Here is a 25,549-nt window from a genome sequence, read left to right on the forward strand (position 1 = left end):
TCAAATACAATGTTCTATTAACAAACTAAATTTGTAAACAGTTCAGCAGAGTTTCATAAATTTCATCAATCATACAATTAACATTTAATTTTGAGTGTAAATAAAGAATGACTTTGAATTTCCTAAATAAACCCAAAGGCATCATAGTTCCTCTGTGAGATAAATTTTAACGATATTTTGAAAAAATTTTAAAATAGTCGAAACTGCTTAATACAAATTCATTTCCTACACTTTCTAATAATTTTTTTTTTTTGCGGTACGCGGGCCTCCCACTGCTGTGGCCTCTCCCGCTGCGGAGCACAGGCTCCGGACGCGCAGGCTCAGCGGCCATGGCTCACGGGTCCAGTCGCTCCGCGGGATGTGGGATCCTCCCAGACCGGGACACGAACCCGTGTACCCTGCATCGGCAGGCAGACTCTCAACCACTGCGCCACCAGGGAAGCCCTTCTAATAATTTTGATTATAGTTTTAGAGTGTCTTCTCTTGCCGATTGAGAAATCAGCCTTTGACCTTTAATTGTATTTTATGTTCAGATACAAATTTTCTCTTTCATTCTTAAATTTAAGAAATATGAAGACATAAACAAACATGTCAGTTAATGTTTGACTAGTGAGTTTTAATTGCTTAGCAAACATACTGCATCTACATTCAAGAATATAACTTAACACGTTATTATTATATATTTCCAAAATTTTAATATTATATTTTAAAATTTCAAAACTGGTATCATTGTCAGAGTAACATGTACATCAAATAACAGATATCCAGAAATTGCATTACTCTCCAAAATTATTTTACTGACAATGGCTATAAAAATGGACACCTTTTAAAATATAATCTTACTTATTAAAACTTTTCTTTTCTGCTCTAATATCCAACTTCATATCAAGAAACCCCTTTACTTAGAAACTGTGACTAACAGTAAGGAGACTAATCACAAAATTTAAGAAAATCAGATACTCATTTGTTTCAAAGGTTAACTAGCTAATAGATTAAAAAAATTATTTTTGTCTGAACGAGAAATATCCTTGTGATATATACAGTTAATGTTTATAAATCTATAGAGTTTGGCACAAAACACTATTAAAATATTATTTAAACATATGGTTTCTTTCTAAATTAATAAAATATAATGTCCTATTAAAATGTTATATATTCAAAATAGTTTATTAACTCATGTTCTCATTTTTTTAATCCACCACCATTCAAAAAATGTTTGGTAAGAATTGCATTAATAGATTTCAATTTTTTAACATATATATGCCAGACACTTTTTCTGATTTAACATTTTCTGAAAGTGATTACCAACGCAACCTGAATATTAAGCTCCGGGTAGGATAGTCATTCAATCTTTAGCATACTCAAAGGGCTAAGCACTGTGTATCAGGATTGTAAGCCTAATTCCTGCTGGGCTAGTTCCCCAAATGCTTGAAGATGGTGGGCGCGTGTCACACTAGAGAGAGCATGTCCTTGCCAAGGTATTTATATTTTTAAAAAGTAATAATGCATCATGGTGGGCAAACAAAACACATTTATGGGTTTCAATCAACCCACGGGCATCAAGGCTGCAATTCTTTAATGGAAATCCTCTCACGTGATCCTTCAAAAAAAATCTCAGAGGCTCAAATTGCTGTGAGCTTGTTCTGGTCCATGTCTTTCCAACAATTCTAGAACCTGTAGGAACCTGATGATGCATCCACATGGACAGAGATCTCAGGATCGAGCTGGGAGCACCTCCGGAGGGTGAAAAATATAGTGGGAGATGAGCCTTATTCACCAGTTGGAGATTGTATCAAAGAATGTTTAAAAAATCCTTCAGCACAGAGCCATGCAGATAGAGGAAGCAATTCTCTTGCACCAAAGACAATACTTCTAAAAGCATAATTGTCCCCAAGACGGTGAAGAAAATATTTAATTTTCATCTAAAATAAAAATGTACTTTTCACTAGCTCCCCATATACTCTTCCAGAGCATACCAAGTAACATAAGTTTTCAAATAGAAGGTGCAAGACAGCACATAGTACAGTCCTAGAAAGGGCAATATGTAAATGCATATAAATGGAAATTAACAAATGAAACATTTATTTCTGGAGAACATGGAAGTTATCTCAGACAAGGAGAATTAGAGGAAGCTTCGTATTTATAGTATCCTTATCTATATGACTGGAAGTTTACCTCCAATAAACAAACAGTTTAGCAGATGCTGCTGTCATTTTACATTCAATAAACTCCTACATATGCATCGTAGATGTTACTCTATTAAAAGGCACACTTATTTCTTTACACGTGTCTTTGCTAGGGTCCTAAATTTGGGTTCCAGATGATCTAGAAACTCAAACCCCTCTTCTTCCTGCGGATCCCTGTAGCAGCCAACGGAGCCAGCCACAGACTCTTTTCCTTCATAGTTATAGGAGTGAACGTAGTCTTCAGAATGTTTATGCTCCTTGTCTTTTCCTCACAGATACACCTTCTGTTTTGAAAAAGCACATTTTATTATTTTTAAAAAAACACCTAAACATATTAGCATAAAAATAATGTCTTTGATTTACCTTTTACTGTTTAATTTTTAATCAGAGTGTGTCCTCTAATGGATTCCTACATATAAAAAATGCACGTGGGGGCTTCCCTGGTGGTGCAGTGGTTGAGAGTCCGCCTGCCGATGCAGGGGACACGGGTTCGTGCCCCGGTCCGGGAAGATCCCACATGCCGTGGAGCGGCTGGGCCCGTGAGCCATGGCCGCTGAGCCTGCACGTCCGGAGCCTATGCTCCGCAACGGGAGAGGCCACAACAGTGAGAGGCCCGCGTACCGCCAAAAAAAAAAAAAAAAGAAAGCACATGATTGGTCTGTATTATATTCATTATTAAAACATAGCAAATATATAAATGCTCCTACTGAAGACATTGACGAAAACAAAAGCTCCACATACATCACACAACTAGTTTACAATTTCCCATTTAAACATGAGATTGTATAAGTGAAATGTATCTCTGCAACTTTTTCACATATTTGGGGGAAACCAAAATAAGCTATGATTCTTATGTTTATACACTATTATATATCTATAATAATATAATACATTAACTGGCTAATATTAGTCTATGTTGATTGATCTGAGCATAAAACAAGGAGCTAAAACCCCTCATAAAAGCTTAACAATCTATCTGGTTGATGGCGATAGGATTTCATAACCACATGGAGGATTCAACATACTAAAAATATTTATAATTTGTGATCTGCACAGTACTCCATAACAAATATTTCACTCTAGGTGATTTTCCTGGCAACTTTTAGGGAGGAAGCTATCAGTCTTTTTACACGTCCTAAAGTATAAAATGCCTACATATGCCACTTCTAGATCAAGTTTTGTAAACCTTATTTTAAAAATTGAACTTTACAAGATCGTTTTTCTCTTTGGGTTTGGACCTATCATCCACCTATCTCTATGATAATTCAACATGAAAAGGTAATGAGCTCCAGATGTATGAGGAGGAAACCTTTGGGGAAATCCTGATTTATAAGTAGTGTTTACTTTCATGTAATATGAACTTGAAGACACTGGCACTTACTTCGCCAAGCCGAGGTTGGGTGAAGCTGTGTCATTCGTCGTATGTGTATCTGCTGGTGTTCGTCACTCCTTGTCCTACACCCTTGACAGATTTCAAGGTCTGATGTCTGCCTCCTTTGATGGGGTCCAGAGTGTAGCAGCCTTTGACCACCTCAAAACTTTGATGTGTTTTGACTCCCTGGCCACCAAGTGTGCTAACAGACATTCTTGTGTCACAGATGTTGGATTTCTGTGTGGGGAGTCTAATATTTGCTTCCTAAAATGAATAAATCAAATTGAAACTAACAATTTTCTTTCATTTATTTCCCACCATGGGCAAATCACTTACCTGCTGTGCCTCTCTGTTCCCCATGCATGAAATCAGGATAATAATAGTACCCATATCATAGGTGTTATAGGTTAAATTGTATCCCTTCCCCCCAACACATATGTTGAAGTCCTAACCCTCAGTGCCTAGAATGTGGTCTTATTTGAAGATAGGGTCGTTATAGATGTAACTAGTTAAATTAAGATAAGGTCATACTCAATTAAGGTGGGTCCCTAATCCAAAAGGGAAAAGTTGGACACAGACACACACACATACAGAATGCCATATGAAGACTTGATTTATGCTGTCACAAGCCACGGAACTATCAGAAGCTAGGAGAGAGGACTGGAACAGAATCCTAGCACCTTCAGAGGGAGATGGTTCTGTGATACCTTGATCTCTTAATTTCTATCCTTCAGAACTGAGACAATAAGTTTCAATTGTTTAAGTTACTCAGTTTGCGGTACTTTGTTATTGCAGCCCTAGGAAACTAATACAATAGAATTATGAAGTTTAAGTGAATTAATACATGCAGGGCACTTGGAGTTCTGCTTGGCATAATAAGTGCTCAGTAAGCATTAGCTGTTATTATTATTACTATTTTACATAATAATCGACTGTTGTCATTGAACCACCATACAAACCAAAGTGAAATCTGATTTACCATCACTTCTTCTCCGGGTGCTTCAGTATTTGATACAATTAAGTTTTGCTTGGCTACATCTTCTGGAAAACATTTCTTTACTGTACTCTTAGCAGTAACACAGATATATGTAAACAAAATACCTAAAAAATAAAAATATATAAGTAAAATAGCATTTTTTCATGCTAGTATATATTAAATCATTTGAATCATTTGATTTATTTTAAAGTTTCTTCAGAGAACTTTTAAAAATCTGTTCCTAAATTGAGATCTCTTTGGGTCATAAAATTTTAAACAGAATATTAACAAATGTATTAGCATACAGACCAGCTCTGTCTTAGTGAGGTTATGTTATTAGGCTAAATAAGATACAAATCAATAAAAAGGAAGAAAGATGAAGTGAACATAGTTTATTAATAGCTCTCTTCCCAGGTTCAGAATTAAATGCTTTCCTTATTTCCTCACACTGAAATAGTAACTTCATTTGATTGGAATTTAAGCTAGTATTATTTGTATTTAAAATCCACACAGAACAACTCAAAGATCTTAGAATCACAAAACAAAGAACATTAGTCATAAATCAAACAGGAAAGGCAATTATGTAAAATCAGTGTCTGGCTTTGAAAGTGTACATCAAGTGCTAAGAGGAATATCCAGTTTAACCTGAAACACAAATCAATGAACACAGACAAAGTAAAGACTATGGGAAAAGTTTGTAAATGCAAATAGGCTGTATGTAGTCAAATAGATTGTTAAAAATAGAAAGAAGGGGGGAAGGAAGGGAAAAGGAGCAAACACAGGAAAGAAGAGAGAGAGGAAGAGAGGGAAGGAGGAAGGAAGGGGAGAAGCCTGGGTAATGATTTCCATCACTTTTGCATCTCCAAAAACCAGTTTGCAGAATGCAAAATCTTAGCATTCTTTGCATCCTTTTCCTCAGTGGCTCACCATATGACCATTTCCCCCACGTTGGAGCCTTATTAAGATGTATGCTAAATCACTTCATTAATATACATTAATAACGTTGAGCATAAACATCTAAGTAAATTTTGAAGCTACTCTTTTCACTAACTCTTTTTGTGCATTCACTACATGAAAGTGACTGGTTGAGAGACTAAGTAGTTACTGATAATAGTTGTTACTGATATAAGTAGTTACTGATAATAGTTGAAGATTGTGAAAAGGTAATTGAGTGTGTATGTTTGTCTACTTCTAAACCTTATTTTAAATTAAGCACATAAGCAAATACCAAGTATAGTTGAGTAAGGAATGTCATAATCTTGGAGCTAGAAAGTACATCTTGGGTTAACTAAAATCTAAACTTACTTGTCAGCAATAGGGACTCTGAAATGCCAGAGTTCCCCATTATTTAAGTTTCCAGGAACTGGAAGTTCACTGTTATGAATCAGCCCACTCCATGTACAGAACTCTTTAATTAACCACTAGAAAGTTTTCAGGTTCTTTCTTATCAAGCCATAATACACCTCCTAATCATTTCCAATTTTTTCATGGGTTATTTTGGACTATACACAAAATGTTTACCTCTTCCACATGACAACCCTGAAATATTTATTTTAAGAAAATTCTTCTTACAGCCGAATATAACAAAGCATTTGTAAACTTTTGAACTCAAGTTTCTATAATACGTGAAAACTAATTGTTCCAGGTGCCTGTTATGCACCTGAACTTGCAAAGCTCTTGGTAGTGAAATTCACAACCTGGACCTGGAGATTCACAGGGCTCTCAAACAACAGAGGAATGACAAATATCAGTACGTACATGAAGCAAACATGCCAAGATCTCGGCCAGATGCTTGGTAGAAAAGATATTTAGCAATGATAAGGGTCCTTGTATGAAAATGAGTTTAGAGTCTAGCTAGAGGAAAAGAATGTACACGAGAAACAATGAGAGCACCCTTTTATAGAGAAGACACATCACCTGTGATAATTACGATATTATTCCCAGGGAAGGAGGGCATAAAAGGTGTTCATAGAAGAACTGAACAGGGACTTCCCTGGTGGTGCAGTGGTTAAGAGTCCGCCTGCCAGTGCAGGGGACATGGATTCGAGCCCTGGTCTGGGAGGATCCCATATGCGGCAGAGCAGCTAAGCCCGTGCGCCACAAGTACTGAGCCTGCATGCCGCAACTACTGAAGCCCGCACACCTAAAGCCCGTGCTCCGCAACAAAAGAAGTCACCGCGATGAGAAGCTCGTGCACCACAGCAAAGAGTAGCTCCCACTCACTGCCAACTAGAGAACGCCTGCGTGAAAACTGAACAAAGACTAGTGAGAGCTACCACAGAAGATGTCACTGCCATTCATTTGAAGAAGCAAAGGGACCTGAATTTCAAACAGGAGGGGCAGTCTAATTCTAGGTGGAAGGTGTATAAAACGGTGCTTTCTAGAGTGAAAGCAGGGAAACCAGCCTTACTGACAAAAAAATTAACACAAAAAATACAAGGAAATAAACTGGATTCTAAGAAAGCTGGAATACCTAGATCATCATCATAAAATATTTATGAGTATCAAGACTAAACATTCATTTGGAAATATAAGTACTTACTTATATATTTGGCCCTTGGAAGCATATATTAAATGGATTAAAGTTCAAATAAACAAAATCCTTTATGACACCATACGGTCTTCCATTAACATTTACAGCACCCTTATCTTTACTTCTTGAGCACATCCAGGTTATCAATGGGCCTGGGACATAGACTCACAAAGTTTAGATTTGACATTTCATTTCTTTGTGCTATGATCACTGTATTTAAAGACATTCTTTTGTCACCAAAAGACCAAGTTAATTTCTTATATCTCTGTTTTCCATATTTTCCTTCTCTCCAAAAAGTACTTCATTTTCTATCACCAAGCTTCTGCATTTCCATGAAGTTTCCTCGCTTTATCCTTTAATCTGGGTGGGCAACTCTTTAACTGATTTCCACTTCTCATGATATGCATACATTCTTTGATGGGGAAAATTTTCATACCAGGGAATCTGTTATGAGAACATAATAATCCCTCAACTGATATTGTGTGAAAATTTGACCTTGTCTTATGAATCCTAATTTTCATGGCCTAGTACTTGGAACTTAAAAGACAATCAACATTTGTGGAATAAGTGAGTAAATATAAATCCTTGTTTGACATCATAATTGTGTTCCTGAACCATTCAGATTTCACTTTTGCTTATACAGAAGCAGCAAATCACCAGGATTATAAAGGAGTGGCAATGTTAACTATATTTCTCAGTTAATGTTTCCCCCTTTCTTTAGTAGATTTTTTTTCCTACTTATACTGAAAGAATTACATTAAAAGATTGTGTGAGAGTTATCAAGAGGAAAGGAAGATCATATGCACATGATTAAGTAATAATATTCAAATTGAGGTTTTCTTTCAGGTTTTGAAACCTAAAAATTTTTGGCTTACGGGCATAGTTCTTTCAAACTGCGTGGTCATCTCACTAATTATGATGTGCAACAGACCATTTCCATCCCAGGGTAACAGGAATAGACCAAGGCTGAGAGAGGAAGTAAGGAAAAAACCTGAATGGGACACATGTAGATGAACTGGCTTGCCCTTCCTCTATAAATCATAAGCAGCAGTATCTTCATTAGCTTAACCTTTGTCTCTCATCAGAGAATCTATTTTTTTCATAGATGTGACTTTTAGTGTAAAGCTATAGAAAAAAGTATGGGTATAATATATGAGAAAACATCTGTCTTTATCTTATTATCAAAATATCAAGGGGCAAAATGAATAAACATGAAACATTTCATGACTTACTTTCAACTTTTGTTTATTTCCGTGAGATTTGATATGTGTTTGTTCATACACTCGCCCATTCCTTCTAAAGAAATTCAGTGATTCTATAGAAAAAGACCACAACATTGCCGTTCCAACTTGTTTGTTTTGAACATCTAGTGTATAAAAATATGCTAACCATAAAAATAATGGAAACCACCTTGGATTAAGCAGATAGTCAAAAACATAGGCTCTGTCATAAAAGCCCAAGTTCATTCACCTTTATCATCAATGGAAATTTACCCCAAATGAGTGAGTGTGTAATTGGTGTGGTGGAACGCCATATTGTAACTTCTATTTATATTTTTTATCATCTTCTTTTAATATCTATTTTTATGATATATACATTAGCATAGTAGTATATGTATATAAATAAACACACTAGTAAATATATGGGAGTGGTTATGGACTGGTCTCAGCCTATCAATAACCAAGGTTGTGGCTGAACTGGCCCTTATGGTTCCTCTTATGATTGCAAGATGCCCTAAGTAATAATGATCAGGAAACATTGAAAAAAAAAAAAGTTTATTACTTACAAGTCCCGGAAATTACATGGCACACTTGGGGCCACAGAGCAATTGTAAATTTGTGGGGAATGGAGGGGGTGGGGCAAGGGAGTGACACCTGGGATTCTTCTTTTATTGAGGTGGAGGCTGGGGCCTTGTGTTTCACAGGCTCACTCTTAATTTAAAACACAAGAGCAGGAATTTAAAGCACAGGGAGAGATAAAACCAGCAGCCCAAATGGTGAGTTACTGAAATCAACCAAGATCTCTAAAACAAAGGAGCCTGGGGAGATGGGGTAGGGGTCAGCCTGGCTCTTGATCTAGTTCTGTGGTTAGCAATGTGTTTATTTGAGATATCAATCAAAGCTTAAGTCAGGCACTTGCATTACAAAAAGAGAAGCCAACTGACAGGGCTTACACTGCAAAGGTTCATATTCAAAAATGATTTACTGCTTGGAGGATATATTCAAAAGAGTTTTGAGATCTCTACATTAGGACATTTGAAGGACATTTCTTCACAAAACAGGTTCTAGAATTAATCTTGGAGAATGATTGCAAACCTCAGCAAAAGACGTTAAAAATCATTGTTTGACCATTTATTTAGGAAATAGGATAAATGTTTTATTCCCCAGTAAGAGAGACTCAGAACAAATCTATCTGAATCCAACTGTTGAAGGTGGGCTGAATCCCTCCAGCAAGTTCAAATCAGAATAATCTAAATCCGTACTCCTGAGAAAAATAGGGATCCTTGATGATGCCACTATGTCCATGGAAGAAGTCAAATAATATGGACCTCGAAACTGGGACTTGGCCCATTCACCACCTCCTAGTTTTGCATTAGTGATGCACTGGGACCTAAACTGGGTGTTTTCCAAGCAATTAATCAATCATAATGCAAACATTTTTTGCATTAAATTTTGATCTGGAAACAAACAAATTTAAATTTAGCCCCAAGATTTCCTAAAATATGTCCTATATTTATATTTTATTTCTAGAAAATTGCACTCACCTGCATCCATTGCAATCACGGAAACATTGTATTGGTTGTCTTTTACAAATGTTGATTTTCTATCTAGAACTTTTACAGTTTTCAAGTCACCAGTGTATTCATTAATTTCAAACCAGTTATCTTCATCTCTGTTTTTTTCTTTTTTACATCTTTATTGGGGTATAATTGCTTTACAATGGTGTGTTAGTTTCTGCTTTATAACAAAGTGAATCAGTTATACATATACGTATGTTCCCATATCTCTTCCCTCTTGCATCTTCCTCCCTCCCACCCTCCCTATCCCACCTCTCCAGGCGGTCACAAAGCATCGAGCTGATATCCCTGTGCTATGCGGCTGCTTCCCACTAGCTATCTACCTTACGTTTGGTAGTGTATATATGTCCATGCCTCTCTCTCGCTTTGTCACAGCTCACCCTTCCCCTCCCCGTATCCTCAAGTCCATTCTCTAGTAGGTCTGTGTCTTTATTCCTGTCTTACCCCTAGGTTCTTCATGACATTTTTCTTAAATTCCATATATATGTGTTAGCATACGGTATTTGTCTTTCTCTTTCTGACTTACTTCATTCTGTATGACAGACTCTAGGTCTATCCACCTCATTACAAATAGCTCAATTTCATTTCTTTTTATGGCTTGCCTTCTTATACATAGTTTTTAGAAATCAAATGTAAATGCTCAAACCAAAGAGTGGACATAATCTCAAAATCTGTCATCCTAATAATACATAGAATGTTCCCAAATTTGAAATCAATTATCATCACAATTAAAAAGAAGGAAATTTTGAAAATACATTACCTTAAGCCCTCAGCAGTGCTGCTGTCCGGATCCACTGCTTCGTATCCAAGGAGTGTTGTGCCCACGGGAGGCCATCTTTACTCTTATTAACTTTTACTGGTGGTTGGCATTCGGGGCCCTCATCATGGTCTTTAACTTTAAGAGTGACAGTTGTAATGCACATAGTAGGAGTTTGTGAGTTTGCTGCTTTAGGGAATTGTGCTTCGTTAAGTACACCAATTTGCAAAACCATTTGGCGATGTACTTCATAGTTCAATGACTGTTCGATAAACATACCAAAATGAGTCTCTCTCTATATATATATACATATATATAGAAGACATAACTATGATTCCAAGTTTTAGCACGAAAAGGAAAATCATTTTTATGTATTAAATGTTACCAAAAGTTGTTGCTAATGTATTAACGACGAATAATTAGCTTCCTATAGTGACAAACACTATCAAATGCAAAATTGTTGATTTTTAAGATTCAACAAATTTTTCTTCTCACTTTCCTTTGGAAAGGTCCTGCTTTCATTTTTTTTTTTTATTACAAGTTTAAATACTAATAGAAATACAGAATAAGTGTTTAAATAAATTCAAATGGACTATTTCTCTTTATTTTATTATTATCAAATGCGATAACAGTGATAACTAAATTAGCAAAAGTCCCTCTAAGCTAAGTATATAAAATAATTAGATAGACTGTAACCAAGCAGGACCCTATGGGGCCTTCCCAGGGCAGACTTCTCCCCCATATACTCTGCTTTAGCTCCTTTCTGTAGTACCTAGATAATAGTACCTGATGCACACTTCCTGAGTTGTTTTAAAGATGTGAAAAGCCCCCACCAAATGGAAGATGTTAACTACTTGATGACCATGAGCTCATAGCCCACAGGCCTAAGGACTGATAATGTTAACCCCTATGACACCACCCTGTTACCTCACCATCAACCAATCAGAGAATTGTGCAGGAGCTGATCACATACTCTGGGATGCCCCTCCCTCACCTTGCCTTTACAAATGGTTTGCTAAAATCCTTAGGGGAGTTTGGAGGTTTTGAGCACAAGCCACCTGTTCTCCTTGTATTGGCACCTTTTCAATAAAGCTGTACTTTCCTTCACTACAACCTGGTGTCAGTAGATTGGCTTTACTGCCAGCGGGCGAGCGGGCCTGAGCTTGGTTCGGTGATAAGACTACTAGGACATGAGATTTGGCTATAATGGAGCAGTTACTCTGAGTATCTGAGTCAAAAGATATAATCATATTATCTAGCAGCACCTTTTCAAAGTGTATTATATACGGATTTGTTAGTTCATGAACTGAGTAACTAGAAAGAATCCCAAAACAATAAATGACTAGAGACTAAAATCTATCAAAATAACAAAAAAAGAAAGAAAGAAATCTAGAAAAAAGTCCAAAAATATTTTTAAAAGAAATTTAAAAAGAGAAAGGAAAAATAAGCAATATTATAATTAAGGGACAGTTTCTAAAAATTTTATAAGGAACGCAAAATTTATGCATATCACTTCTAAGAAAATACGTACTCTAATTTCTTTGGGAGTTCATGATCAGTTTACACATAGTTTAGTGACTGAGAAATTAATTAAGCAATTCATTACTTCTCTATCTAGTAAACATGTAGTTGTGGTGATGATGTCTGGATGTACGGAGAAATGCTTTGAATTGTCTGGAATTTGCTGTAAGATTTTATATTTCAGACAAGTATGTAGAGTATCAGGTTCATCGAGGTCTATGGCAGTCACTTTTCCCACTGAAGTTCCTGTTAAATAAATCCAATACTGTCAACAACTTAAAATAGCGATATAATTGAATTACAAACAAAAATAAAATCAAGGCATTGCTGTGGCATATTCTCCCAAAAAACCCACAAGTTGACTGATTTTACAGATAAGTGGAGAAGTATCTAAATGCTCTCCCACAACTCCAAGTTCCCCTAACCTGGAAACTTCAGTTAGGTGGCTACTGTGAATAACATAATTTGTGTTCTGCATATGTGAGAACATCCACCCCACCGATGGTAACAGAGGTTCTCAAATTCTTCCTCTCAATCCAGTTCATGGGCCATTTTTTGATGGGACCTTCTCTGTATATCTTGTTTCTTTAATACCCCACTTGATAGTGTTAAAGGAAAAGCACAGTTTTGCATATAACAAAGGTTTTATGCTTTTATATTTTAATAAATGTGCTGAATTGTTAATACATATAAGACAAACATTATGCAACGGTCTGAATATCATTTGGACAAGCTTTATGGCTCAGAAATCAGATTATTGGCAATATTACTTTAGCAAACCATTTACTGTGGGAAAATAATATTAAATATGCACACAAAATAATATTAAATATGCACATAGAAACTAAGAACATATCTTATGATTTTTGAGAATGAACTAGACTTGCTATGCCCTTTGGTTTGATGAGGCCACAATCTTGGCTGGTGAGAGCATCAAACCAGTTTAAAATTTTTTCAATTTGTTTGGGAAATAAGCTAAGTAAAGAAATGCAGGGCTCCCCTCGTGGTGCAGTGGTTGAGAGTCCGCCTGCTGATGCAGGGGACGCGGGTTCGTGCCCTGGTCCAGGAAGATCCTACATGACGCGGAGTGGCTGGGCCCGTGAGCCATGGCCGCTGAGCCTGCACGTCCGGAGCCTGTGCTCCGCAGCGGGAGAGGCCACAGCAGTAAGAGGCCCGCGTACCGCAAAAAAAAAAAAAAAAAAAGAAATGCATACGTTGTTATAAGCCAGATCAGCATTTCCATACCATAATCTATTTCTGGGTCCTTGAAAATGTATTGCGACTTTATAAAGATTCAGATGCTCTATTGCTTTATAAATACATCTGGGACACATATGTACATGATCAAAATAGAAAATATAAACAGCCTTTGTCTGTCATTGTGGATTAATCTAACAAAGCTAGTAACTTTGTGTATCAGTTAGCTGCTTTCTACATGTGCCTAGAAAATGAGCACAAAAAGGTTTGCCTTTGAAGAGCCTATGATCTTATAAGGCTACAAAGTTTTATGTAGAATATCCATGAAAGTCAAGCATTTAAAAATGTTTTGCGTAACTGTGCCTAAAACATTAATGAAGAATTCAACTGAAGTAAAATTCTCATGTTTTTCCTAAGATGTGAACTTACCGGTTTGGCAATTCTCAGGCACACTAAAGACAGTCACTTTGTCTTCAAAATATGAGGCATTATCGTTATCATCTTCAACTTTGAATAGTAAGGGGAGTGTGTACTCAGGTGCATAACCGTCCACAGTAGTTGCATAGGCGTAGATCTGAAAGGTAGACAAACACCCTCAGCTAATTCTTGAATAACAATTAGGCACAAAATTAAACCTAGCGGTTGGGGAAATATGTAATATTTAAAAAAATCATTGGCAAAGGCCTATGTAACTAAGAACTTATGCAACAGAGAGACAACACAGCAGCACAGACTATGCCTGCCCTATGGCTTCAATCCTTTCTCATTATTCTCTCACCAAGTACCATGCACTCCAGCTGAAGGAGGCTACTCTGTTCCCTGAATTAACTGCATGCAGTTCTGCTTGTTAGAATGCATGTAGACTTCCCCTAGTCATGCTAATAACAAGTATTTTTTTCTAAAGTTTATACAAAATATGATTCTAGTTATTTTTAGATTTATATACACATATAAATATCAACTATTTCTGGGTGACTCGATTGTGTTCTTTTCTCTACCTGTATTTTCTCATTTTTCTATCAGTAACATGTATTTCTTGTGTAGTAAAAATGCTAATAAAATCATATATATATATATATATATATATATATATATTCCAAACTCTATCTCAAAATGATATATCTTGGTCCCAAATGTGAGGATTTAATGCCCTTTTTCTTTAAATACCATAAAATATTTCTGAAGTTTTCTGGTAAATGGTTGAGTTAAACAGATTTTCTTCACTGACAGGAACAACTAAACCTGCCCAAAGTGAAGTCTGTATTAACTCAGTTCTTCACCACAACTAGCCTTCCTGATTTCCCTACCTTAACCATTTTCTAAAATGAACCAGGATTAAAGTCTCAGGTATCTAATTCCTCCCCCTCTTTAGCCTTATATTAGTCAGTTGCCAGGTTCTAGAGATTACAGCATTTCTGTGTCTCTGTCATTCACTTCTCTTTTCTATTCTCAATGCCATTATCCTCATGTGACTCCAAATGTATCCTATCAACTTTCCTATTGTATCCTACACACGTGTCCTACCAACTTTCCTACAGTTGTCCTAACTGACCTTCTCCAAACTATGTAGCCCTCAGGAGTCAGATTCATTTCCACAAAGCACAATTTTAATCATGATATTAGCTAATTAGACTTTTCAGTGATCTTCCTATCATCTACCAGAGTAACACAAAATCCTCACTGTTGTGTGGAAAGGAAACATTTCATCTTCACATGCTAAGCTGGAGGGGAAGAAATTTCCACTCCAATCTCTAGGACAGAAGGTTTTGAAATAACCATTCATGTTCTCTCTGTTCCCTTTTTCACTTTTCCCCAAACAACCTCCAGCTGGGCTTTTTCAGTAATAAACTTATACTTTGATTTCTGTCAGTCTGATCCCTGTATCTTAATAAATTCTGCACTCAGGGATACAGGAGTGTATTGTCACCACTTCACCACCACCACCATCACCACTACCACCACACTATTCAGCCTTCCTATCAATCTCTCCCTCTCCCCTCATATTTGATGTAATTTTTTCTTCCTTTAACTGCTGTCATTTTGAGAGTTTTGGCTAGAGAAAACTATGTAATTGTTTTATGTCCCTATTAGTTTCCAATTGTCCTCAGGGGTGAAACCTGAGACTTCGGATATTTGTGTGACTGAAGCACCTAACACAGTGCCTTACATTGGGTAATTCACCAATAAATAGCTTGTTGCATTCAATTCCATCCATCTTTTTTTCCTTAGGAAAATAAACCACCCCTTAAGTTTGCCCTCTGTAAAAACTGTTGTAAACATTCTATGGGACCACTTGTAATGAATTCTTCTACTTCATCACGTTGGTATTAAAACATCTCCCTATCTAACCTAAGTCCATCCTGCTGTAATTTACACAAATTTTTGCTAGTTTTTCTCTTCAATGGAAATGATCATCTACTTCTTGCTGTATAATCACTTGTAGTTTAAAATAGGTCCTGATGCTCAACTACAAATAAATATCATTATTCCACATTCCACTGATTTTCAGATGTAGTGATTTTGTTTCTGGTACTATTTCAGGTACTAGTTTGATTTTTTACTATTAATGTGCTGAGCATCTCCAAAATAAATAAAAATTCAAATAATTATTGTAAAGATGATTTAAACTAGAAATGCAGCCGAACTTTAAACCACAGCCTGGATCCCTAGGAGAATCCAGTAATATTCATATGATAAAGGAACTAATTATAAATATTTTCATAATTAGTCACTAAAGCAGCAGTTTCAGAAAGCTCAGTACAACTAATGATTTTGCAGTCTAGTTCCCATTATTCTATATGAAAAGCAATGATAATATATTTAAACATTGTTACAATACCTATAAATAGAATACTGTACTTTAGTAGAATTAGTCATATTTTTAGCTAAGTTAGAAGAGTATTATTTAAATTTCTTGTGTCTACTATTGTGATATTTCCCCCTTGAATTCTTCTGTAGCTTGAAGAACCTCATCTCTTTTAGCCCTTTTGCCCTATAATTTGCCTTTATCTCTGTAATTGCTCTCATCTTTGGGAATGTGTAAACAGTTGTCAACAGAAGTTGGGGCTTGAATTTACCCTTGTAGAGAGGGTTATTGAGTGTAGACTGGGCAGAGGAAGGGAGAGAGCAGTGACACCAAAGCTGAGTGTGTACAGAATGTAACTAGCAACATGAATTTAAAGACAATGGATAGACTTGTGTGTCTGAAAAAGAAATCATATGTTACAAGATAGTAAGGCTCTGGCTGGATAGGTAAGAAGGGATCAGATTGAGCTGATTTTTCCCTATAAACTTATAAAAGGTACAGACTCTCCTCAAAATTCAAAGAGGAAGAGTGTTTGCAGCTGCTTTCTTTCATAAAATAACTTGGAATTATTGAAGAAAATTCACTTCTTATACAACTCTTCTTTAAAAAACTTGCAAAAGGGCCTTATATAAATCCCTAAAAGATTAGACGCATTGAATGGTTTAAAACAAATTCCTTCAACTGCAATAATGGTGTGACTCATCCAGAAAAATCTTTACCTGCCAAAATTAAACAATACAACATGAGGCAATAGAGCAAATGGGAGCACAGTAATGATATGTATTGAATTAGACCCTGTTCCCAATAATCAAGGAAATCTAATTATTTCAAACAACAATAATTTATTAACACTTAACATTCAAATAGGTTAGATAAAAGCAAAGAATTGGAAAATCCCATCAAAAGCCCCAGGCTTGAGGACAAAATTCTGGAATATGTGCATTATTTGATCTCTGCCATTGGAATATTTTTAGGGAGCTTTACTGTTTATATGGTGATTTTGCCAGCATTATGGCATTTAATGATCACAACAGCTCTGAGGTAGATAAGACAACAATTCGCAGCCCATAACACAAAGAAAACAGATTCTTGAAGTTGTGACTTGTCCAAGACTAAAAGCAGAAGTGGCAGATACTGAAGATCCACTAATTTCCAGAGAAATAAGCTTTCCAGTAAAAAACAGTAAATGAAACTGATCTGATAGAAAAGCAAAGACATACTATTTTGATTTTAACCTCTACGTTGACAGAGAAGGCTTCTATTCCACATTGTCTCAAGAGATTTTACAACTTGCACCATGTTTACATCTGGTTGTTATACTTTATGAATTTTGTTGATTTGCAGTTGGTGTTTCTTAATGTCAATTCAATCTTAAGCATGTTAATGGAAACTAGAGAAACACAAGTAATTCTGAAGGAAAATTACTCAAAAGGCCAACTTTGAGCAAAAATTCCAAACTATTTTATTCCTTTGTCCTTTAAAAGACGTCAAAAAATTGTGAAGTAACTTTTTAATTTTGTTTTATTTTATTTTATTTTAGGCCACACCGTATGGCTCTTGGGATCTTAGTTTCCTGACCATATATATCCCCTCAGCAGCGAAAGTGCAGTGTCCTAACCCCTGGACCGCCAGGGAATTCCCAGTAGCTTATTTAAATTATAAACTATTCTCTTTCCCTTCCCTCTTGCAATGATCTTAATAAGAAGCCAAAAGAGACAGCAGATTGACCAGTGAGAAGCAGCTAAAGACCTCAAAAATCCATAAACAGTATGTTATCAGCAGAATAAGAAATGAAGTGTACATCACAACGAACAGAGCAGGCAGCTTTCTTTCTCCACAAGAATGACTGCTAGTGTTAGAGCTTTTCTTCCTATGAAGAAGCTATAAAAGCAGCAGAAAACTTATATATTTACATGTGCGTGTAGGTAAATATACATATTTATCAATTATTTATTTGGCTTTTTGATAAAAAGGTCAAAATGTTTAAAGTGAAGAAATATAGCATTGCTTATCATTCTAGATACTATGATTTTCACATACATAGTAACGTGAAGAAAATAAGTAACGATTGTATATAACAATATCATGGATAATGCCCAAACAATTTCTGTTTTTCATAAGTTCTGTTTTTTATCAATAAGACACACACACACACACACACACACACACACACACACGGAGTAAGAACCAGTTTCACCTATTTCCTGATTTAATCACTTGTCACTTAACCAACCAGAACTTTATAGGGTTTTGGTGAAAGATGCTATCTTGAGAAATATTGACCCGCCTAAAAAGAGAAAATCCACTTACAAATATTAAAGAATTGATTTTATTCCACTAGAAGTGGGATGATGAAAATTTGTTAAAATACTAGCTACTGTGCAAAGCACTTGTATACCTATATAAAGACCCACAGGCGGGCTTCCCTGGTGGCGCAGTGGTTGAGAGTCCGCCTGCCAATGCAGGGGACACGGGTTCGTGCCCCGGTCCCGGAAGATCCCACATGCCGCGGAGCGGCTGGGCCCGTGAGCCATGACCGCTGAGCCTGCGCGTCCGGAGCCTGTGCTCCGCAACGGGAGAGGCCGCAACAGCGACAACAGCGAGAGGCCCGCGTACCACAAAAAAAAAAAAAAAAAAAAAAAAGACACACAGGTCAGCGTGTGTTCCAGCATATTTTATTTTATGTGATATGGAGACTCTTTACAATTTGGACATAAAATAATATTTTGTAAGCCTTATTCTAAATGTATAACAAATGTAAAGTACATGTAATATGTAAGCATATTCTAAATTTGATGAAGACTTCTTGTAATCAAAACAAATTTAGCTGGGAAACTCTCTTATAAATCGAATCCCTTATTAATAAATCATCTCATAAGACCAGATTCATTGTGCAGAGTTTGCTTAAAGTGAGATTTATGTGAATTCCAGCAACTTTCTCCCTTCCCACTCTCTGGTTACCACCACTCACTGCAAGAAGACGAGCTTAGAGTCAGGACATTCAAACCAATCCGGTGGACTGGCCCTACTGCATTCTCTGAAGAGAGGGACCTCATAGAATGTTCTATTAAGATGGGAATAAACTGTAGATGGTCTCATCCCCTCTTTAAAGAGAGACTCAAATCCATAGTTACTTGGGAGAAAGCCACACAGGGTGGAGCACCACATCTCCAGCCAGAATCAATCTTCACTGAGCCACTTTGCCTTGTTCTGCAGGTAGGTCCCTCTTATTGCCACACCTGAAAACATCTGATATTCTGACTTTGCTCCCTGGCTACTGCGTTGCTCATTTTTACACCAGTTGTAAATAGCCCTATTATTCCTTAAAACCGTCTAGTCTTTATGTATGTTAATTATAGGTGGAATAGACAAACAAGTGAGCATTCAAGAGCAGTAATTTTAGCACAGAAGGAAACAGATGAGATGAAGGGCTCTTGTGAGCAGATTATTGTGTTTAAGTCTTGCCTAATATACCTTCCTTCCTCCTGCTTCCAGTACAATTTCTATCTCCTTCTGTTCCTGTCTCTGAGTGTCTGAAAGCAAAATGGAAAAACTCTTCTTTTCAGAAGACAAAATGAGGTTATGTGCTGTGTAAGTGGAGCCGTCTTCTAGAATGCTGAAGTCAGGACCACTTGACTGAATTAGGCTCGCCGACCGGAGACGCTCCTTCAGATTCACTGCAGGGAAGAAATGTCACTGTAATTTGTAAAACTTGAATAGAACAAGTTTTACAGGAATGACAACCTCCAGTTAGTGCATGAGAAGCAAAAAGGGGGAGGTTACGCTTGGAATGTGTGGAATAATTACTATTCTAAAACTTAGAGGCCATAAAGATTAAGTAATTAAACTGATGGAGTCACCGTTTCCACTGCTTTCATCATTTAAATATTTTTAATGTCACTGGATTTATTGTTTCCACTTTAACTCGTGTATATGTACAAATGTGTTGTTTTCTATTATGTGTAGTAAACTGTATGATGTCAGATTTTGAACTTGTTTGCGATAATCTGTGATAGTTAAAACTATCTCGCAAAAAATAAGAAAATTGGTCTATACTTAAGTAATATTTCTCAGTAATACTGCAAGTACTAATTCCATAAAACCTTTTGGAGGCTTAATAAACCCCAAGCTTAGTAATGCTTAGTGGTTGTATCAAAATATTTCCTTTACTGATTCATATTTAATATATTTACCATATTTACTATGTGTCTTTAGAGTATAGACTGTGTACCATTTAAGTGCTTTTAAAAGATACAAGGAGGGGCTTCCCTGGTGGCACAGTGGTTGAGAGTCTGTCTGCCAATGCAGGGGACACAGGTTCGAGCCCTGGTCTGGGAGGATCCCACATGCCCAGTTGACATGCCCACATGTCAACTGGGCCCGTGAGCCACAACTACTGAGCCTGCGCGTCTGGAGCCTGTGCTCCGCAACGAGAGGCCGCGACAGTGAGAGGCCCGCACACCACGATGAAGAGTGGCCCCCCGCTCGCCACAACTGGAGAAAGCCCTCACACAGAAACGAAGACCCAACACAGCCAAAAATAATAATTAAAAAAAAAAAAAGAAAAAAGATATAAGGGATTAATTCAAAACCTCAAAGCACTGGGCAAAGTATATAGAAGTATACCACTTCTGTATACAAGGTGTGTTTTTCTTGATGTAAACTTAAGGCTAATGAAAAACACTGATGAAAGGAATGTTACCCCTGGACTCAGAACAACCAACCCATGCCTCAGGTATGGCTGTGATAGTAAGACTACTTAAATTTTTATTTGACTTTCTGAAGCTATTCTATGAAATAGATCACATAAATTCTTGATGGTTACTTGGTCATTGTAATCAAACTCAAGCATAAATTTTATTTTGGGACATTTCAATTTTGACGCATCTGTTTTATATGTAATCAATTAAAGAATGTTGGAAGCAGATCAGTCATAGGAAACTAAAACATGTTTCTGGTTTTGGTGCCTCTCTTTGTTTGTACTAAACTAAGATAATTTAGTCCTCTGATGCTTGCTAATTTTTCTGGCAAGAAAAGTGTACAGCTAACTTGGTACTTTGTTTCTAACCACTACCAAAAAACAAGTAGTTTATCTTTCATTTCATGTCGAATTTTAATGCAAGTAGCTACCATATGGCTTTTATCCCAAACTTTACAAGAGCAGCTGGAAGCTAAATGTAGTAGTTAAAACTACGAAATTCGTAACATGGTTTCTCACCTTTGCCTACAAGTGCTTCAGCCTGAAGATGAGAAGGAACTTGAAGAGAAATAGTCTGACAGGCACTGCAAAATAATATTAAAACCTCAAAAGAAGGAAAAAAATCAGGAATTACATTTGATCACAAACTTTTGCATTACAGTTTTGTCTTATTGATAAAAGTATTGTCAATTCAGAAACAAATTAATCTTCCAATCCCTCAATATTTTTTGTATTCATTTTAAAAGGAAACAGCAAAGGAAGTGGCTTTAGGGACACAACAGTCATTTAGTATCAATGAAAAAATTAAAATGAATAGAGTTCTTAGAACCAGAATTCTATTGCATCCTTTCAAGAAAATGTGTTACAAACCATTGACTCTATATAATGTTTATCATCTCTAAGACCATTTGTAAATGTCATTCTGATTTCTTAGCATGAAGAAAGTACTTAACTCTGGAATACAATAATCACATATTTGTACACAAATCATCATTTTCACAGCCCCAAGCAATTTGACCTGTAGTTAAATCGAGAAAATATTCGAGGATATTTTTAACCGCCTGAAGACCAACATCCATAAATATTCGCTGATCTCAAATTACTCCTTAGACTGTCTTTGCATAAACTTCAAAGTCTAAATGATATCATTCACAAAACTAGTCTAAAAAGAAATACATTTCAAAATTTAGAGAGTAGACTTCAACAGGGTAAAGATTTTTTTTTTTTTTTTTTTTTTTGCTGTACGCTGGCCTCTCACTGTTGTGACCTCTCCCGCTGCGGAGCACAGGCTCCAGACGCGCAGGCTCAGCGGCCATGGCTCACGGGCCCAGCCGCTCCGTGGTATGCGGGATCTTCCCGGACCGGGGCACGAACCCGTGTCCCATGCATCGGCAGGCGGACTCTCAACCACTGTGCCACCAGGGAAGCCCCAGGGTAAAGATTTTTAATTAAATTCAAGACACAAATATTGCTTTAAAAAGCTATATACCTAACTCAAGGAAAGAAGACAGAGACTATCTGAAAAATACGAGAAAAGCTATCAGTTTAAAAGTGAATGTAAGTTCAAAACCTATTTTACTTATTTTTCTTGGCATTTTCTGTTTATTTGCTTGTTCTACTGTTTTTCCAAATGACAGTTTCGTTATTATTTAAATATAAAACAGAGCTAGGACAGGGCTTCCTTGGTGGCGCAGTAGTTAAGAATACGCCTGCCAATGCAGGGGACACGGGTTCGAGCTCTGGTCCAGGAAGATCCCACATGCCGCGGAGCAACTAAGCTTGTGTGCCACAACTACTGAGCCTGTGCTCTAGAATCCGAGAGCCACAACTACTGAGCCCGCGTGCCACAACTACTGAAGCCCACGTGCCTAGAGCCTGTGTCCGCAACAAGAGAAGCCACCGCAATGAGAAGCCCGCGCACCGCAGCAAAGACTAGCCCCCACTCGCCACAACTAGGGAAAGCCCGCGTGCAGCAACGAAGACCCAATGCAACCAAAAATAAATAAATAAAATAAATAAATTAAAAAAAGAAAAGATTAAGAAAAAAACCCGTCTTGACCAATACAGATACTAATTAAGATGCAATTAAAAAAATAGAGCTAGAACAGATGGGTCAATATTATTACCAATTTTTCTCTGAGGACATATTTCTAGAGTTATGGGACCCACTATTTGGGAGAAGGAAAGAAAATCAGCCATATTATGGATGTATATTTCTTTTCTAACTCAACCCAAGTTTATTGGCTATATGGTGTCAGCCTATTTAAACAGTCTGTAATTTTACAATAACTCAGGCAGATAATACTAAAAACTGGAATTTAAAAAGTTACATTTGTATTCCGCTTTAAGTAACCACTTTTTAAAAAATGAGTCTTGGGCTTCCCTGGTGGCGCAGTGGTTGAGAGTCTGCCTGCCAATGCAGGGGACACAGGTTCGTGCCCTGGTCCAGGAAGATCCCATATGCCGTGGAGCAGCTAGGCCCGTGAGCCATGGCCAGTGAGCCTGTGCTCCGCAATGGGAGAGGCCACAACAGTGAGAGGCCCGCGTACCGCAAAAAAAAAGAAAAAAAAAAGAAAATAAAAATTGAGTCTTATTTCTTGACTTATAATATTTTTATTCCTTTTTTAAAAAATAATGATTACTTGTTTTTATTATAAATTTATTTATTTTTGGCTGCATTGGATCTTCGTCGCTGCACGTGGGCTTTCTCTAGTTGTGGCTAGCGGGGGCTACTCTTTGTTGCGGTGTGCAGGCTTCTCATTGTGGTGGTTTCTCTCGTTGCAGACCACAGGCTCTAGGCACACAGGCTTCAGTAGTTGTGGCTTGTGGGCTCTAGAGCACAGGCTCAGTAGTTGTGGTGCACGGGCTTGGTTGCTCCGCAGCACGTGGGATCATCCTGGACCAGGGCTTGAACCCATGTCCCCTGCATTGGCAGGCGGATTCTTAACCACTGCACCACCAGGGAAGTCCCAATGTTTTCATTCTTAATACCAGGGAATGAAGTACACAGTTACAAAGTTATTAAAAACCTAAGTGGAAGCCAAGTTTCTGTATTTTTTCAAGACTGTCATATTTTTCTTTATTATTTTTTTTCAAGTTAAACACCTTGCTTGAACTAAGAGCTCTGCCCTTCTTTTAGCCCTTCCTGGGTAAGATTAAGAAAGTCCTGGATATTTCACCTCTCCACCCAGAATCCTTTTCCTCTTCTAGCAGCTCAGTGGAACTAAGTATGTTAAATAAGTACAGCTTATTTACTAGTAGCAAAAGCAAACCTCAGAACTTCCTGGGTCAAATGGCTGAGGAGTGAATTCATTCCATCACTCCTTAGAAAAACACCACAGCAAGACTGAACAGGGGATTCCCTTGAAAAACTAACAGGTTGGCAGTGGAAACTTGAAGAGCAAACCAAACACCTGCCATCCCAGGTCACAAGTCTCTCAACTCTTCCTTGAATTTTTCTCAGATCTGTTTTTGTTCTCCCAGTCTGCCTTCTCTGCCTTCCACTACCACTCTACTCTCTTTCAAGCCCAGACTAAAGGAGGGAAACGCACAGTAACATGCTTGAACTCCCTAATCCTTTGCTTGTTACTCACCAGGAAAGAGAAAAGGAGCTGCTTAGAGAATATGCTCTCTGGGGCAGTGGAGGCCACAGCCATCAGAAGTAGTCCCAATGGTCATGGGTGGTGGCTGGATACCAGGGAAGCTTGGGATGCACAGGGTGGCTTCAGCAGATTCCCGACAGCTGGCACTTGTACAGGATATTCTGCTGCCACCTTGACGTGGATGAGCTTGATTTGGAGAAGAGTCAGGAGGCAAGTGGTAAAAATGACAGGAGGAGGAGCCCCAGAACAATTGCTTTCCTCCTATTCTCAGGTCAGTCCTCCTCCTTCAATTCAATTACCTCGGAATGGAAAGAGGTTTTCCTAGAAGTGGGGAGGGTGGGGTACCACTAGCTCTTCCTCACAGCTTTCAAAATTTCTACTGCCACTTGACACATAGGCAGAAGCAACAGGGAGCACCCTCAATCCTCAGCCTTCCTCCCTCTCCCCATGTTAATGCTCTGAAGTCCTCCCTGGCTATTACCCACTCCCATGTCCTCCCCTCCTTCTTGGCCTTGTTAACCTGTCTTGGCCCTGGGTACAAACATAGATTGTGTGTGCACAAACTCCACTCAAAGAAGTGATGCCTCCTCAGCTGCCATTGGCAAATCGGGAATACACAGCCTGCAGTCACATCTATCAGAAGTTATCTCCCCATCTAAGCATTTTGGTGTAGTCTGTCACACCTAGCACTGCAGTTCTGCCCGAGGTCTGGCGCTGTGGTCCACAGCAGCAACTTCACAGATGTGTTGTATCTACTCCTTATTATTGTCTGCATGCTGTGGTTTGATTCTCTAGATGTCACAGGAATTTCCTACAGTGCATATTGAAGTTATACAAGTAAGTGAATAAAGAAATATCTGGGGGCTTCCCTGATGGCGCAGTGGTTGAGAGTCCACTTGCCGATGCAGGGGACACGGGTTTGTGCCCCGGTCCGGGAAGATCTCACATGCCGTGGAGCGGCTGGGCCCATGAGCTGCAAAAAAAAGAGGCCACGACAGTGAGAGGCCTGTGTACTGCAAAAAAAAAAAAAAAAAAAAAAAAAAAGAAAAAAAAAGAAATAGCTGGGATATAATTTTCTTATTGCAGTCCTTAAAATTTTTTAA

At 37.6% G+C, this 25,549-nt stretch overlaps 1 protein-coding gene across 1 annotated transcript; it reads right to left on the reverse strand.

The window, feature by feature from the left end:
- Positions 1 to 558: 558 nt before the first annotated feature.
- LOC132435743 (desmocollin-1-like) lies at positions 559 to 25,164 on the reverse strand. The gene is given in 13 exon segments (XM_060027773.1): positions 559 to 2,470; positions 3,568 to 3,822; positions 4,538 to 4,659; positions 6,289 to 6,388; positions 8,300 to 8,382; positions 9,832 to 9,969; positions 10,620 to 10,694; positions 10,697 to 10,916; positions 12,228 to 12,388; positions 13,769 to 13,913; positions 19,620 to 19,822; positions 21,364 to 21,448; positions 24,438 to 25,164. Coding segments are annotated over 13 exon segments (1,848 nt in total). The 5' UTR covers positions 24,501 to 25,164; the 3' UTR covers positions 559 to 2,272.
- Positions 25,165 to 25,549: the final 385 nt, after the last annotated feature.

Source organism: Delphinus delphis, chromosome 13, assembly GCF_949987515.2.
Source record: "Delphinus delphis chromosome 13, mDelDel1.2, whole genome shotgun sequence".
NCBI classification, from domain to species: Eukaryota; Metazoa; Chordata; class Mammalia; order Artiodactyla; family Delphinidae; genus Delphinus; species Delphinus delphis.